This window comes from Mytilus trossulus, chromosome 7 (genome assembly GCF_036588685.1).
Source record: "Mytilus trossulus isolate FHL-02 chromosome 7, PNRI_Mtr1.1.1.hap1, whole genome shotgun sequence".
Lineage (NCBI taxonomy): Eukaryota > Metazoa > Mollusca > Bivalvia > Mytilida > Mytilidae > Mytilus > Mytilus trossulus.
The window spans coordinates 65,835,556-65,850,648 of record NC_086379.1 but is presented as its reverse complement, the minus strand read 5'-3'; the positions used below and the strand labels follow the sequence as shown (position 1 = coordinate 65,850,648).

The 15,093-nt window shown below is 32.6% G+C and overlaps 2 protein-coding genes across 2 annotated transcripts in view; both read right to left on the bottom strand.

Annotated features, from left to right (window-relative positions):
* Positions 1-1,329: 1,329 nt before the first annotated feature.
* Positions 1,330-2,570, bottom strand: LOC134727218 (probable G-protein coupled receptor No18). Its single transcript, XM_063591598.1, has one exon. It carries the CDS (start codon positions 2,559-2,561, stop codon positions 1,545-1,547), a length of 1,017 nt encoding a protein of 338 aa, XP_063447668.1. The 5' UTR covers positions 2,562-2,570; the 3' UTR covers positions 1,330-1,544.
* An 817-nt stretch (positions 2,571-3,387) lies between these two features.
* Positions 3,388-15,093, bottom strand: part of LOC134726599 (cubilin-like) — a 34,315-nt gene continuing 22,609 nt past the window's right edge. Inside the window, exons 25-35 of the mRNA XM_063591010.1 lie at positions 14,875-15,000; positions 13,863-14,246; positions 13,037-13,435; positions 8,476-8,657; positions 7,392-7,608; positions 6,923-7,033; positions 6,406-6,598; positions 5,253-5,512; positions 4,301-4,440; positions 3,797-3,884; positions 3,388-3,540 (exon numbers count right to left, since the gene is read on the bottom strand). Coding sequence (XP_063447080.1) covers positions 3,461-3,540; positions 3,797-3,884; positions 4,301-4,440; positions 5,253-5,512; positions 6,406-6,598; positions 6,923-7,033; positions 7,392-7,608; positions 8,476-8,657; positions 13,037-13,435; positions 13,863-14,246; positions 14,875-15,000 — 2,180 coding nt within the window. The 3' untranslated portion in view covers positions 3,388-3,460. The remainder of the gene's footprint in view (positions 3,541-3,796; positions 3,885-4,300; positions 4,441-5,252; positions 5,513-6,405; positions 6,599-6,922; positions 7,034-7,391; positions 7,609-8,475; positions 8,658-13,036; positions 13,436-13,862; positions 14,247-14,874; positions 15,001-15,093) is intronic.

Below are 15,093 nucleotides of genomic sequence, written 5' to 3'. Positions count from 1 at the left end.
CAATATAAACAACGATCTATTGGAGGCAAAAATGTATTGTGGACTACTTGCTCTTCTTAGTTCTGCATTTAACTGGATTATTTACGGATTGAAAAATAGAAATATACGGGGAGCATTCAAACTGATAGTATGTCGTCAGGGTTGTAAATCTAAAACCATAGAGATACGTAATCGATAAGTTAACAATGATATATATAGGTCAAGGACAAATATTCCTAAAGGGAAATGTAGTCATCATGTCAAAAATAAAAGGACATGTGGTATATATAGATTACTGCATTTGCAAAGGTCAATTGATGAAGAAGAGACGTGACTATTTATAATGTAAATCTATGTACAGTGGAGTCCCCGGTGTCCGCGCGGCCCGTGATATCGCGCATTAGCTGATTTTGTCATATCAACACCGTAACACAAACACAATCGTTCTTGTTATTGTGTAAATAGCCTTCCGAAGTGATAACAAAAATTGTTAGTTCAAGAGTTGATTAATATCTGCAATCCTGTGATTTGCCATATTTGGCCAATTTCTATTAAAAAAAAATACATCATTAGATAAAATTTGTTTTATTTAGGTCAAACTTATATCATATTGAAATAGTATTTGCTCTGCATCATTGGCAGTATTTGGTTCAACCTCAGCTTTATTTTGTAGTATATAATCTTTCTTTTATTTAAAATAAGCTATTTTTGGCAGACATGCGCGAAATCACCGGACAATGGAGAATCGATCAGAACAGAGGTTTCCCTAATTTTGGAATGAAATCACATGAAAGATCATGAAAGTTATCATGATTTTCCTTGTATTTTATCGGCGTATTTTAAAAATAATGACGACATTCAAGGAATAAATTAAACAATCAGGACAAAGCTGGGTTCATATTGATACCGTTAATAATTGTTAATTCTGAGTAATTTTATGTAAAAACATGATATCCGACACATCAAATGTTAGATCTATGTGAGTATGTATACTTATATCGAAGTATCATAGGGTTTTCTTAAATTGAATGAAATTAACATCATTGTAAATTTAAGTTGACACATATTATAGTGGGCTTACTTTGTTATAAAATTGAGAATGGAAATGGGGGATATGTCCGAGAGACAACAAACCGACTAAAGGGCAGAAAAAAAGCTAACTGTCATCAATGGTGTTTCAACACAGGGAGAAAATCTCGCACCCGAAAGCTTGTATCTGCTGACTCTTAAACAAAACAATTTATATACAACCAAATATCATAAGTTAACAACAATTTATATACAACCAAATATCATAAGTTAACATATCTTGTACTTAAAATGTATAACTGTTTGTGATGCATTGTTCCGAACAATTATATAATGATCGTAGTAGGCTTTTAAATGCTTTTCAGAAGGGGAATGTTTGAATCATGTTAACTACAGATAAATAAAACACTGAATTTACAGCTTTACCTACAATGTACTTACAAACAAGAATATATACATACATAACAAGCTAGCTACTAGTATTCAGTTCAATATTTCCTAAATCTAAAGAAGCAGAAAATAAACTAACTTTGATTTTACAATTTGGAAACATCTATGTTAGACGATTCCTGAATTGATAATGCATTGGTGGACCTATTAGATTCATAACTTCTTCTCATAGACAATTTTCTAGGAAAGCGATGACAAAGCGTACGTCTGAACGCGTTTCTCATTGTTTTATTCTTTATTCCGTAAATCATCCAATTTAAACCACAGTTAGCTTGGCCGAGAAGCAATAAATATTTTTCAACTCTTTCTAAGTTATCATTAGGAGCTATAAAATACGTTTGTAAAATCACTAAGACACAATACGGGCTCCAGCACAATGCAAACACTCCAAGAACCACGATCATAATCTCAGTCTTCACAATGTTTTTGGTAAACTTAGATGTTGACCTCAAATAATTAATATCATTAGATTTGACACAACCCTCTGAATGTAGATGCTTGAACACTTTTTTGGCAACTAATATATACAATGCCATAGCAATTATTATAAGTAGTATGTAAAAAGTTAGAATCAATGTGGTATAACCAGGAGAATGGACAAACTTTGTCGTGCAAGGTGTTTCCAATTCCCAAGTGTTCCAACCGAAAAACGGCAATATTCCCAAAATAATTGTTATTGTCCAACCAATGGCACAGTACCGCTTGAGTCTTCCGGTTGTAAAGGAAGTATGGTATTTCAGAGGGTGTAAAACTGAGAAGTATCTATCCATTGATATCAAAAAGAGGTTCATCTCTGACGCACCGATTAAGGTTGTAAAAAGCGAATGTTTGAATATGCACAAATACTTTCGACGATCTAAGCTTGGAATTAATATGGCTGCCATTTCATATGGAAATAATATTGATCCAATCAGCAAATCTGCTAAAGCTAAATTTGCTATTAAGCCATAAATCTTTCTTTTCAGGTTCGGATATGTCAAAACACAGTATAGAATTAAGCTGTTTCCAAATATGGTCGGAAGCATTAGAAGAGCGTCGAGAACAAATACAACATGTTTGTAATGTATGTCCGAGAAATCCGTATTTAACGTGGTGTTGTTCATTACGGCTTATAAAATAAGTATGCCACCAAAAGCAGGACAATGTCAATGAAAATGACCTTTTCAACAATTATGTTCCTCGGACATCATATATATTTTACATATATTCCATCTGTTGTTTATGTATGTAAAAATTTTGATTAGCCCTCGGATGGTAAATTTGTAATTTAAAACAAAATCAAAATTAATTTATGTGGTAAAGTGAGAGACAAACTAATGACTAATTTCAATCAATATCCAGAACATTCAACAGAGCGTGTTGGCTGAATGATTATGCTTATAGACTGTTGAATAAATCTTTGAAAATAATTATTCTTTAATCGGCTTTCATATGTGGAAGCTGATATCATTTTTCTTAGTCATATACAACCTCAAACCCACTTAGCATGACTGGTGGTTATCTCGGTACCGAAAATTCCCTTAGCAGTGCCATTGACCAAGTGGATGTAAAAACGTCTCCATCAATTTTCAAATCTTGTAAATCCATGAAGAATCGAAAATGAACCGATCTGGGTTTGCCTTCATCAGAAATGCTCATACCCAAAATATAAATTGAAAACCCTTGTAAATAACTTGCGGGAATACGGACTGTTTGTTAAAATATCAATCCACCAAAGCAACAAATATGTTTTCGATAACAAAAAAATCCAGCGTTATTATGATATTATCTCCAATTTGGAGAAAATTTTGATTTTCACGACCTATTAAGAAGACAAATCATGTATCGATATCCGGAGGGGCGAACAGACGGAAAGGGATACATTAATTGATATATATTATTCATTTATGTCGACCGTGATTTCGTAATTTGACCGCTAAGATGCATCTGTGAAGTAAAATATTTTATTCAACAACAACAATAATTAATAAATACAAAACTGAATAATAATGTGAAAGTATTTTTATGAATATTCTGCAATTTTCTGGTGTATCCATGAGATGTAGTTGCTAACTTTTGTATACACTCCTGGAGAATTTGGATCTGAAACAAAAATAGGTCTTACAAGAAATTTAATATACAAGATAAACTTGGAATATGATATATCACACAAACTAACAAAAAATTATTAAATTTCATAATAAGAAAAAATACAATTTAAAAAAACAACCTTGTGGGCTTAGTTTTTGATATAAATGTGAAATATCGTGAAATGCAAATGAATTGTTGAGAATGTATTGCCAGAAACGACATTATTATACGGCTTTCAATATAAAATGTATGTAAAGTAGATACTAACCACCGCAACCAATGCCAAAAGATGTTACACCAGAAAGTTCCCATTTACCATCACTGTCTTTGCAAACCAATGGTCCGCCGCTGTCACCCTGAAAGCAGTGAACATTATTTATTTACCTCTTATTGTGTTTTTTTTTTCAAAAAAGAATTTCTGTATTTGTGTGGTACATGATTTCTGAAACACAATAACGTCGAAGAGCATCAGTGTGCGAATGGTCTTCGTATAAGTCAATATTGATGTTATGAGTTCAAGTACCGCTAGGGACGAGGCGCGTCCGACGCAGAGCAGCTTTAGTTTTTTAAAAGCAATAAACTGTCGACTCCTTTCACTAATAAGGAGAGGCTGTCGTAATAAAGCAATGGTAGCGGAAAGTGGTAACCAGTAAATTTTACATAATCCTAAATGAACCAATGCATGCAGAGTTATCGAACGTTATTATGACTGTAATAGTTGCTGATTCTTAAAAAGTCGTGAGACAAAATATTTTTACTCGACAAATCTTACATTACAGGCATCATTCCCGCCTATCCCTGCACAAAACATATTTTCTGTAATTTGTCCATGTAAATTTGATGTTACATTGCAACTATTTAGGTCGTCAATTGGCACTGCTGCTTGCTTCAGTACAAACGGGCAACACGTGCCTAAAATAAAGATACAAAACATTTTATCAATACCCGTAACAACAACAACAACAAAGGTTTTATCACTTTTATATAAAAAATACAGGGTGCAACATTCAAATACTACATTCACAAACAACTGGTCACAACGAGTGTATGTCATACTCCAATTTCAAAATCAATTGCATGTACTGAGAGAACATTCTTTTCGGAGATAAGAGCAACTATTTTGCAATATGACACACATTAACATTTAACATAACATTAACGGTACCAATTTTCCTGCACCAGATGCGCATTTCGACAATCCATGTTTCTTCAGTGATACTCGTGGCCAAAATATTTGAAATCCACTCCAAAGGGATTTACTTGGCAATGACATTTCACGAAGACTGTTTAATGGTTACTTCATTGACACACACATTCTGGCTGCTTACTTAGTATTTTGTTGGCTGCTGTCTTCTTGACACATACTATTCAGTACTCTACATATACTTGTATTCATAATTTCATATATTTGTATGAGTGTTGAATTGAATAGACAAAATTTGTTTGATAAAGTGTTACTTAAAATTGCATATTTAGTATCATTTTACTTCCATATGTGTTTTCGTTCTTCTGAACAGATCTTTATACCATGTCCTTCTTTGCACATTTTACTATCCGTTCAATCGAGACAAAAACAGAGATTTAATGGTCTATAAGAGTAAAAATCTTCGAACTTCTGTAACTTAATAGTTACATTTTAAATGAATGAAATGAAGAATTTAAGAAAGGACTGTCATTAATCACGTAATACAGATTTTTTAATTTGAAAAGTATTATCTGTATACCTAAAACTTCTCCAAATCCAGTCACATAACAGAGAGTTCCTGGTTTGAACATAACTTGTGGTAAACATGCAGTATCTATCTTATCATTCAGGGGTAGCGTTATCTGAAGCTGAACTAAAGCTATGTCGTTATTAGTACTGACAGTCTCAAAATGTTCATGTACTATAATGGTCTTAACCGCCGCTTGTATCGCACCAGGATCGTCTTTGTACATGTGATGCTCTCCAAGATTTGCCGTCCAGTGTTTTGTTGATCTATAACTAGACAAACACAAAGGGAAAAATTAGACATTCGTACGAACAATAACAATGTATATACTTTGAAAATAATTTCTATTCAAAATCAAATGAGAAAATTAAAAGACAGCATTTATGTTGAATTGATGTATACTAGTATTTGTTATTTCTTATTATAATAACGGCCTCTATATTTTCTAGCTAATGGAATAACGACCTGAAATAGTAGTTCAATGCTGCTTTATGAAATTGTATAAGATATTACTGAGCCTATGATATGAATCATATAAAACGACGATTAGACATAAAGTAGGATGGCGAATGAAACTTTCATTTTCAACTTTATGTACATTTCAAAGAAGCATTACGTCCAACAAATAGCGATCGGCCCTAATGAACGAACTCATAAATATATTGCTAATGCTAAAGCTAGGTTCACACTGCCGATCAGATCAACTCTATGATCCCAATTGTCCAAATTTCCACGACCAAGCGTGACTAAATTCTTGATCGGCCTGATTACGACTACTACCCGACTGCTATCCGTCTGTACGCGAACTTAACTCGACCATTCACGACTCATTAGTGACTCCACCACGACTCCAATCCGACCACTATAATTGAATACTTATTCGATAAATCCGACCAATTCACGATTTATACACGATAGCCAGACCAAATCAACTATACTCTATCTCAGTCTAATCTCGGCCAGACCGGATCGACTTGATCGTATAGGGGTCTTAGGAATAGTCGTGCATTGGTCGGGTATGTACAATCTCAGTATAAAATCATCTAACAATAGTATCACCAGCGTGATTTTATCAATGTGCTTATTTTCGTGTGTGATTTTTCTTTGACTTAAATGCAACATAATAAATACTTATAAAAATTTAGTAGTATAAGAAATCACCAACTGTTCAAAGCAGTGTGACGCTGTAACTATCCATTCGGGGTGAATCAGAGTTCCACCACATAAATGATCACCGTCATGTTTTAACGAAACCTGCCACGGCCAGCTTCCTGGCTTAGCTTCTTGTCCTCCAAATATTCTGTGATCTACGTTTACTGCTTGAATAGATGGTTTTCCACAATTTTTATCATACAAACCTGTAACGAGAACCATGGCCAACTACAATTGCAATGTTGTGGATTAATTGTCAACTATAACAGTTCATCAGAATTCTAAACAACACTGTGAACAAGCATCGTCAACACCACAATAATGGGATTCAATTAAAACAAAAGAGGGTGGAGGATATTAACTTAACTAAAGCAATTGAAAACACAAAGCATTCAGTTCCGCAACTAGCTTCATCACCTAAATATTATCAAGTGTTAACAAAGACAAAGTGTTTAATATATGTAAAATAAACCCTATTAAAAGTAATCATGAAAACTGGGGGAAAACATTAAATGATTTTAATTCCTTACTGCAGACTATTTCATCTGTTCCGTCGCTACAATCAGATACGTTATTACAAACCAATGAAGAATCGATGCAGTTACCATTTCCACACCTGAACTCTGACGACAAGCAAGAAGCTGGAAATAATTAAAATCACAAATTAGCTTGTCTTACACTACAATGTTTCACTTGCAATCGGTTAAAATTTTGTACTTTTGTATTTTTGTACTTTCGTTTTTTTTCTTTCAGTCAATCTCAATGTTTTCTTTTTCCAGTACGATAGTACCTCTCGAGTTCTTTCCGTAATATTAAATTGGAGTTACTTCGGAAGAGTATTTATTCCGGTCGCAACAAAAAACTTCACTTCAAAATAAAACTGAATGCGATGTGCGTACTGTCATCAAATTAAGCAGCAATATATCCACTCTTAATTAAACATATAAACCATTGAGTAAAACAAGTAAAAGACACAATATGTTTTGTTTCTAAACTTACGAACAGGATCACGAAAATCATATGTTATATTAAATCCTAATCTAGTATCACTTTCATCGCTATGGAACACCATTAACAGTAGGTTACTGGTAGAGGTCAATCTGTTTGGATATGCCGGTCCACATAATGTCTGAATCAAGGTGTCCACGCCATTTATCCTGTCATATATTGACAGTGAATCAAACTGACAATCCCGTTCATTTTCTACATCAAAATCCTGTGTACATTATAAACGAAAAATAAATCAGCCAAATGTATGTATTCTAATATCAAACTATAAAACATCCAAAACACTATAGGGAATGTTACGTACGATAAATGATCCTACACCATTTTTAATGCTGAGTGATATATAACGCCATTGACAATGATGAATGAATGACGTCTGTCGTTAATCCCGTGATTGACGATTGCTGTCTTATCGAAAACGCCGCGTAATAAAATTAAGATTCCAGTATACAACAAATGTTGATATTTTAAGCATTTTTGGTAACGAATGAATAAATGCAACAATAGTATACCGCATTTAGAAATTCATATACCGATTGAGAAAAACAATTCCGGGTTACAAACTAAAACTAAGGGAAACATATCAAATATAAGAGGAGAACTACGACACAACAGAAACACAACAAATGCAACACACACAAAAACGAACTATAATATAACTATGGCCATTTCCTGACTTGGTATAGGACTTTTTAAGAAAAATGTATCATGCCAAACCTACTAGTAGAAGTAATGTGTTTGTAAAGTTGGTCGCTGGCTGAGAGTTGTATAATTGGCAATCATATCACATTTTATCATTTTTAATATTGATAGATTTTTATAATATGATATAAATTGAGAAATGCAAATAATTGAAATATGACGATTAGTATTGGCACTTTACATTGACCCGAGTAAATGATTCATGATATATAAATCTAGTTTGTTTGCATCATTCGGCTCGACTCCATCTATGTAGCAAAACTGTTTTATGATTCTTTTTACTTTGTTTACTCCATTTTAAATTTAAATGATATCTTTTCGTATAACAACTTTGTGGTTGACATTAAATAGGCATGCAAAAATCATCACTCACATTAAAAGTAAGCGAAATAACTTTTCCCATTGGCGCCTCAATGAACCATGAACAGTTTATGTTTGTCGGATATTTCCTTCCGAGTTCATAACCAGGCGATAATATTTCTCCCTGAGAATCATTTTTTGACATAACAGTACCATTGCGACATAATTCTTCCACTATATTACCGTTATCAACTTCTGTAAAATAAAAGCAGCTATGTTAGATGTTCATTTGAAGTAACTTTTCAAATCAGCAAAACCAGCCAGATTCGTTTTTCATTCATTATTTTTTAAACATTTATTTTTAAAGGGAAACTTCGCAAAAAAATCAAAAATTGATATTATGTTCATTCTGTATAAAAATGCTCAAATTCATAGATATTAAAGTTTTATTCCGCTAGATAAGCGATCACCATCGATTTCAAATTTAGAGTATCAATTATTTGCGATCCGCCATCTTGTCTTCTTTCCCGATAAATAAAAACGATATGTCTATAAACCACAAAGAAACAAAACTACAGTAACCGATGTAGTCGTAATTGCGTGTCGATATCTTGTCAATCGTACGGTTGTTTTATCCGACTAACTAACTTGATACGGAAAATATTCTTACTTTTTTTAAATTACCATGGTCTGTTGTTTTTAAACTGTTGATATTGGAATTAGGTGAAAAGTCAAAGTTGAAATCATAAATAAGTGTTCCGTGAAAATTGTTTTCGAAAATCTAATTTGTTCATAATTCTTTAAAGTAATAAACTTTTTTCAAATATATTTTGATCTTCCCTCATCTGATCACAAGCATGGCTAAAGGTATTACTTCCAAAGGTATTGTGAGGGGTGTGAGGTGACACTTCCAGGTATTCAAGCGATTTCCTGTCGGACTTGCAAGTTCATGCATCGTTTCACTTCTGCAGGTATTGATCAGTGTACACTGCTGATAACTTATAACTTTCCATTTTGAACTATCAGATGTATAATATACAACTCTGTCTTACTTGTCATTACTAAACTCATACGCTTGTTTATAAATAACATTTCTGGTGTAAAGAATATAATTCATAAAAATATAAATAATACCCAAAAAATAAGATTTGAAGAAATTAAAATCTATTTAAATATTTTCTCCAAGGGTGAATTTGGGAAAATGTAATATATAGTCATTGTCAATAGTGAAGGACTGATTGGAACAGACCAGAAATATTGATTTAAAAAAATGTACGCACTTGCCGACGATTCGTTTATACGACTGGATAGAAAGTTACGGAACTATAGCGCAATTTAAAATATATACATGTATACATTGAACATAAGAAAAAAACATATATTTTGAATAAATAGGGGTAAAAGTGTTGTAAATAGACAATGTCGATGATAGACTATTGTATACCAAAAGAAGAAGAGAACTAATTTGATTTAAATACAGGTCGATATATAACTTTTGCTTTGGTTCATTGAAGCTGTGGACCTAGGAAAATCACAGATTTATATTTCAATAAGATTGTTCTCGAACAAAGGAAGGAATTCGTCATCACAATTGTTATATATGCCACTGGACGAACACTAATTATCCCCAGGGGATGTGAATATTTTGCTGGGAAACGTTTGAGTATCAAAGTTTCAAATTAATTTCGGGATTTAATTTTAAACATCGTTAAAACGATGTGTGTCTAAGGTGAACGCCACAAGAACCCTGTAATACTAGTACGAGAGTATAGCATGTAAACATTCCTTTTCAATAATATGGTTGTATTGGAAATCTTTTCATACAGATTGACAACTCATTGTCCGATATGCATGTAATATTTGCCACATGACGCCCATAGTTCTTTCTACCATCATCACCTTATTCTTTGATATTGCTGTAAACATCGATGGTTCACACCCAAACAAAATGGGAGTAATGGACCTTCAGAGCTTCTCCGTGTTATACACTTGTGAAATATATAGACGAAATTTCTGTATTGAAATGAATCTACATCTCACAAACAGGATTTTCAAATAACGATTTTGAGTTATCACCTTACAAACCAATATAAACGTATGGCAAGATATAACCATGAAGGAATTTAGTTTTTGTCAGACGCAAGAACTCATCACTTTATCATAATTTCAAATATCAAGAACAAGCGGTCGATGTCGATAGTCTGTTTTCTAACTGTTCAGAGTAAGACATGTCACTCGTTCATTCTTGGAAGCCTTCATATTCCCCTTCTAACGATGGGAACTCTTTCTGATTGTGTTGACTATAAATGCTTGTATGGTAAATCTGTACAAGCGGTTGCATTTCCTCTCCTTTCCCAACAAACAAACGAACGAAACGCCACTAGTCTGATTTCTCTGGAGCTCATCCTCAATGGCTCTTATACGTCAGGAAACTTACATGTATATACTAATAATGATTGTTTCATGAACAACGATGTATGGACGAACTATTATAAATTCCTCAATATCAGTTATGCATGACTAAAATATAACTTTTATTACAACTACTGTATTACTTATTTGGATTAATGACGGCTATCATGTTCAACATTGCACAAATATTATCATAGAATTTTTAAAAAAAGTCTTAGCTTAGATAATTGGTATTCTTTTCACAAAAAAATCGTGTAAATGATTCAAGTTGTCAAATGAATTTAATTATGTAAGAATAAAATTTTAAAAAGAAACTAAAAAAAATCATGCATGTTGTATGTTGTATTTTTTTGTCAATTAAAAACTTTAAAATTGCAATAGTTTTATTAGCATTTAAACACAGCCAGATTTGAATACAAATTAAGAAATTCCGGTAAAGTCAATGATATCAAACAGATGTACAATGGTATATCAAATTGGGTAATATTGCATATAGTTTTCATTAAATATTAAAACTACTATTTTTTGCTTCATATTTGAATCTTTACGCCAATTGCCGCTAAGAAAGTCATCAAAAATTGTTTCCTTTTATTTTTATACACTTTCGGAATTACGAATCTGAATTTTATTTTCAATTAATTTACACAATTTAATTAGTGTATCTTTATTCTCATCGTGTATTAAATCTTAGTGTATTTACATCGTGACAGCATATACTCTTTCTAATCCTTTCTGTTTATCCTTTCCAAATAACAACATTTATACCTGTGTACGCTTGAACTCACACCTGCGGCTAAATAGCTATAAGGTAAACGAATTGACCTCAAGCCGAGAAATATACAGTGACCTTTACAAAATAATATACACACTCTGCTCACACATTAGTTGCATTGAAATGATTATCAAAACAATAACGGTAAATAGAACTGAAATATTTTCAGTTCAATATCAGTAAAAATGTTCAATAAATATTTTATGAAAAAAATCTCAACAATAATTAATTAAAATTTCAAAAACAATTACTAGAGATAATTTTATAGGAGTTTAATTCAATCAATACAAAACGGTACATATATGCATATTCATTTTCGTTTATTCTTATATTGTGGTTAATAACTTCGACCATTCGTCAGCTGTGCGCTTTTAATTACGTATATTGTCGATAAGCTATAAGAGTTAAACAGATTTTATTTTTTCCCAGAATTCAATAAATCGGGCTAATACGTCACGACCCACTCGAGAATTCAACCAAAAAAGTTACAAATACTTGATTTTCTCCGTTATTAGAAGGAATATAAATTTAAAACTTTGCAAATGTGTTTTTTATGTTAAGATGAACATAATGAGATGATAAGTAAAAAATCGCGGAATTTCCCTTTAACAAGTTTATAAAAATTTCTTATATCATGCAATATCCGAAATCAAACATGAAAGCAAATAGCTATCAAAGGTACCAGGATTATAAAAATGTTCGCCAGACGCGCGTTCCGTCTACATAAGACTCATCAGTGACGCTCAAATCAAAATGAGGATCCAAAATTCCAAAAAGTTGTGCCAAATACGGCTAAGGTAATCTATGCCTGGGATAAGAAAATCCTTAGTTTTTCAAGACAATTACAATCAAAACCAAGGAGTAAACAAAGACTCACAAAACCAAAGGACATTTCCATCAACAGTTATACATAATAATTAAGAAACAACAAGAACTCCACTAGGCTGGTGATACCCTCGGGGACGAAACGTCCACCAGCAGTGGCATCGATCCAGTGGTGTATTTAGTTATCAAAGGTACCAGGATTGTAATTTAGTACGCCAGACCCGGATTTCGTCTACATAAGACTCATCAGTGACGCTCATATAAAAAAAGTTATAAAATAGAGATAGTTTTAGTGCATTGTCTCTACATGAGGCTTTGGATTTAACGTCCCCATTCTGACCGAATGTGACTGTGTACTTATACATCCCGCACAGCCAATCGGACAATCCACTTTTCTAGGGTTTAACTATCAGTGGTGAGAAGACAAACATGACCATATCTCTGTTCACAAGTCACCCTTATGGATACTGCTAAGCACTACTTAACTTCGAAATATACGATTGCGAACGACAACTTCGTTACGTACACATATTAATAAAGTAAGGTTTTTTTATTAGTATGAAATACGGAAATTAAGTATATCAAAAATCTTTCCTAATTATTTATGAAAGAAAGCAATATTTACCTGTTTTGTTTTCAATGGTATAAGTAATGTTAAATCCCGACCCCGATTTGTTATCGTCGCTCACAAATGATAGCACAACCGAATTAGTCTTTGATAAAACATCATCCGGGAACATCTGTCCACACAGAGTAGTGAGAACATCCCCGGATGGAGAGGTTCCATCTGTTATTGTCAAAGCATCATACAAACAATTCTGACTGAATTCTACGTCAAAATATGTAAAATGAAGCCTTATTAAATATCCACTTGGGGCAAATATTCTCCATAAACAACGCAGTCTAGGATAGTAGTTGCCGTAACCATAATTTGGTGATGTAATAAAGTCAGGTTCTGTATAATATATATCATGGTCACACAGGATCTTTGGAGCAGGTAGCGTAGGTATAGCAGTAGGCAATTCTGTAGGAAGAAAATAATTTAAAAATACCAAAATAAAAATATATTTGAATACAGATTTGTATTCCCTTTATAAATCAAAATGTGATAATTCAATCATCTCCAGAAAAAGCCGTTTTCTAGTTATTAAAACATTTAGTAATTTCTTCTATAAACTTTGTACATTTCTTATTAAAGTGATTAAAAAAAAACACAAATATATCCGTAGATAATAAAAAAAAAAAAGTATTTCACAAATAATCAATTTATCAAAAGTAGATTTTCTATTTATTTCAGAGTACACAATTACAACACATGAGTGGGGTTTAATTTGTTGGAAAACATTCATATAATTGTTTTTTATAGATCTGTGATCTGCTATTTAAGTTTTTTCGTTCAAAATTCGACCAAGACCGAGACATCTTCACGAGATTAAGTGTTTATTACTTACCAACTTCAGAAAACTGCAAAGAAAACCCACTGGTTCCATTGATAGGATCTAACTGGTATATAATTTTAGCTATATGATATGAGGTTACGATATCCAATGGAATAGTCTGTCCACAATATGGTCCGTACGGAATCCTTAAATTTGGTCCGTCCATTATAACTATAGAGTCATGTGAACAATACCTGTCTTCGTTTAGATTGAAATCAGTAAACCGGAAGCGGATACTGTAACCTTTTGGTGCTTCTATAAACCATACACATTGGGAGTCAATGGTTTGATTAAGTTCTGACGTATCAATGTAATGTGTAGTCGCGTTGTCGATGGTAAAAACTTGATTACAAACAAGTTTTTCCAATTGATTTGATCCGCTATTGTTTTTAGTTGCTGGAATTTGAAATAAGCATTCAATTATATCAAAACAAAATAAAAAACACTAAGTCAAAGTCGCACTATTATCGGTGATTGGTATGGCAGATCCAAAGTAACACAGATAAAATAAAAATCTTCTGCATGTGATTGAAAAATGCAGTGTTTTTGCAAAATCTAATGTATTGCGAAATCCAATGTAATGCAAAGGCAAAAAAAAAAATGTAAATCCCATCCTGGTAGCCGGTTATTATATGTGACTAAACGTATAAACAAAATACTTTAAATACCAAGTATTTCAAACATGAACAAGGTCTTTTTTCTTCTTCCTTAATAAAAACTCTTGTGTTTCCTTTACTTTTATCGTCTTTGATCCTCTTTCTGAAATTTCGAGAACATGTAAGCTGGTTGTTGATGGATTTGTGTCTCATTGATGTATCACCTTTACTCGGTTTGTTGTTCTGTTGTTCTATTTACTTAGTAATTGTTAATCATAAGGTTTTTCGTTTTGATTCTAATTCCCACTCTCATTTTTTATCTCATCGATATAAATACTAATATATTATACGATTTCAATTTTTTCCTTCCTTAAACAACATAGTTTTACCTTTATAATTTATGATTAAAAACTATCGTCTATACATACCATTCACTGCTGACCAGTGCATTGAGAATCCCTCGGACCTGGTCATATTGATGGTCTTGAAAACAATCTGTATATGGTTTCTTTCTATTGTCATATCAAGTGGAGGCTGTCTACCACAATATTTACCTAGAATTGTACACAACACAATACACTGCTAACTATTTTTTTATGGAGGGATAACTTCAGAATATATCTGCATCTATTTTTAAAACGATGCAG

Excerpts from the sequence above, each read along its gene's own strand:
- LOC134727218 (XM_063591598.1), bottom strand. The coding sequence starts at position 2,561 with ATGAACAACACCACGTTAAATACGGATTTCTCGGACATACATTACAAA.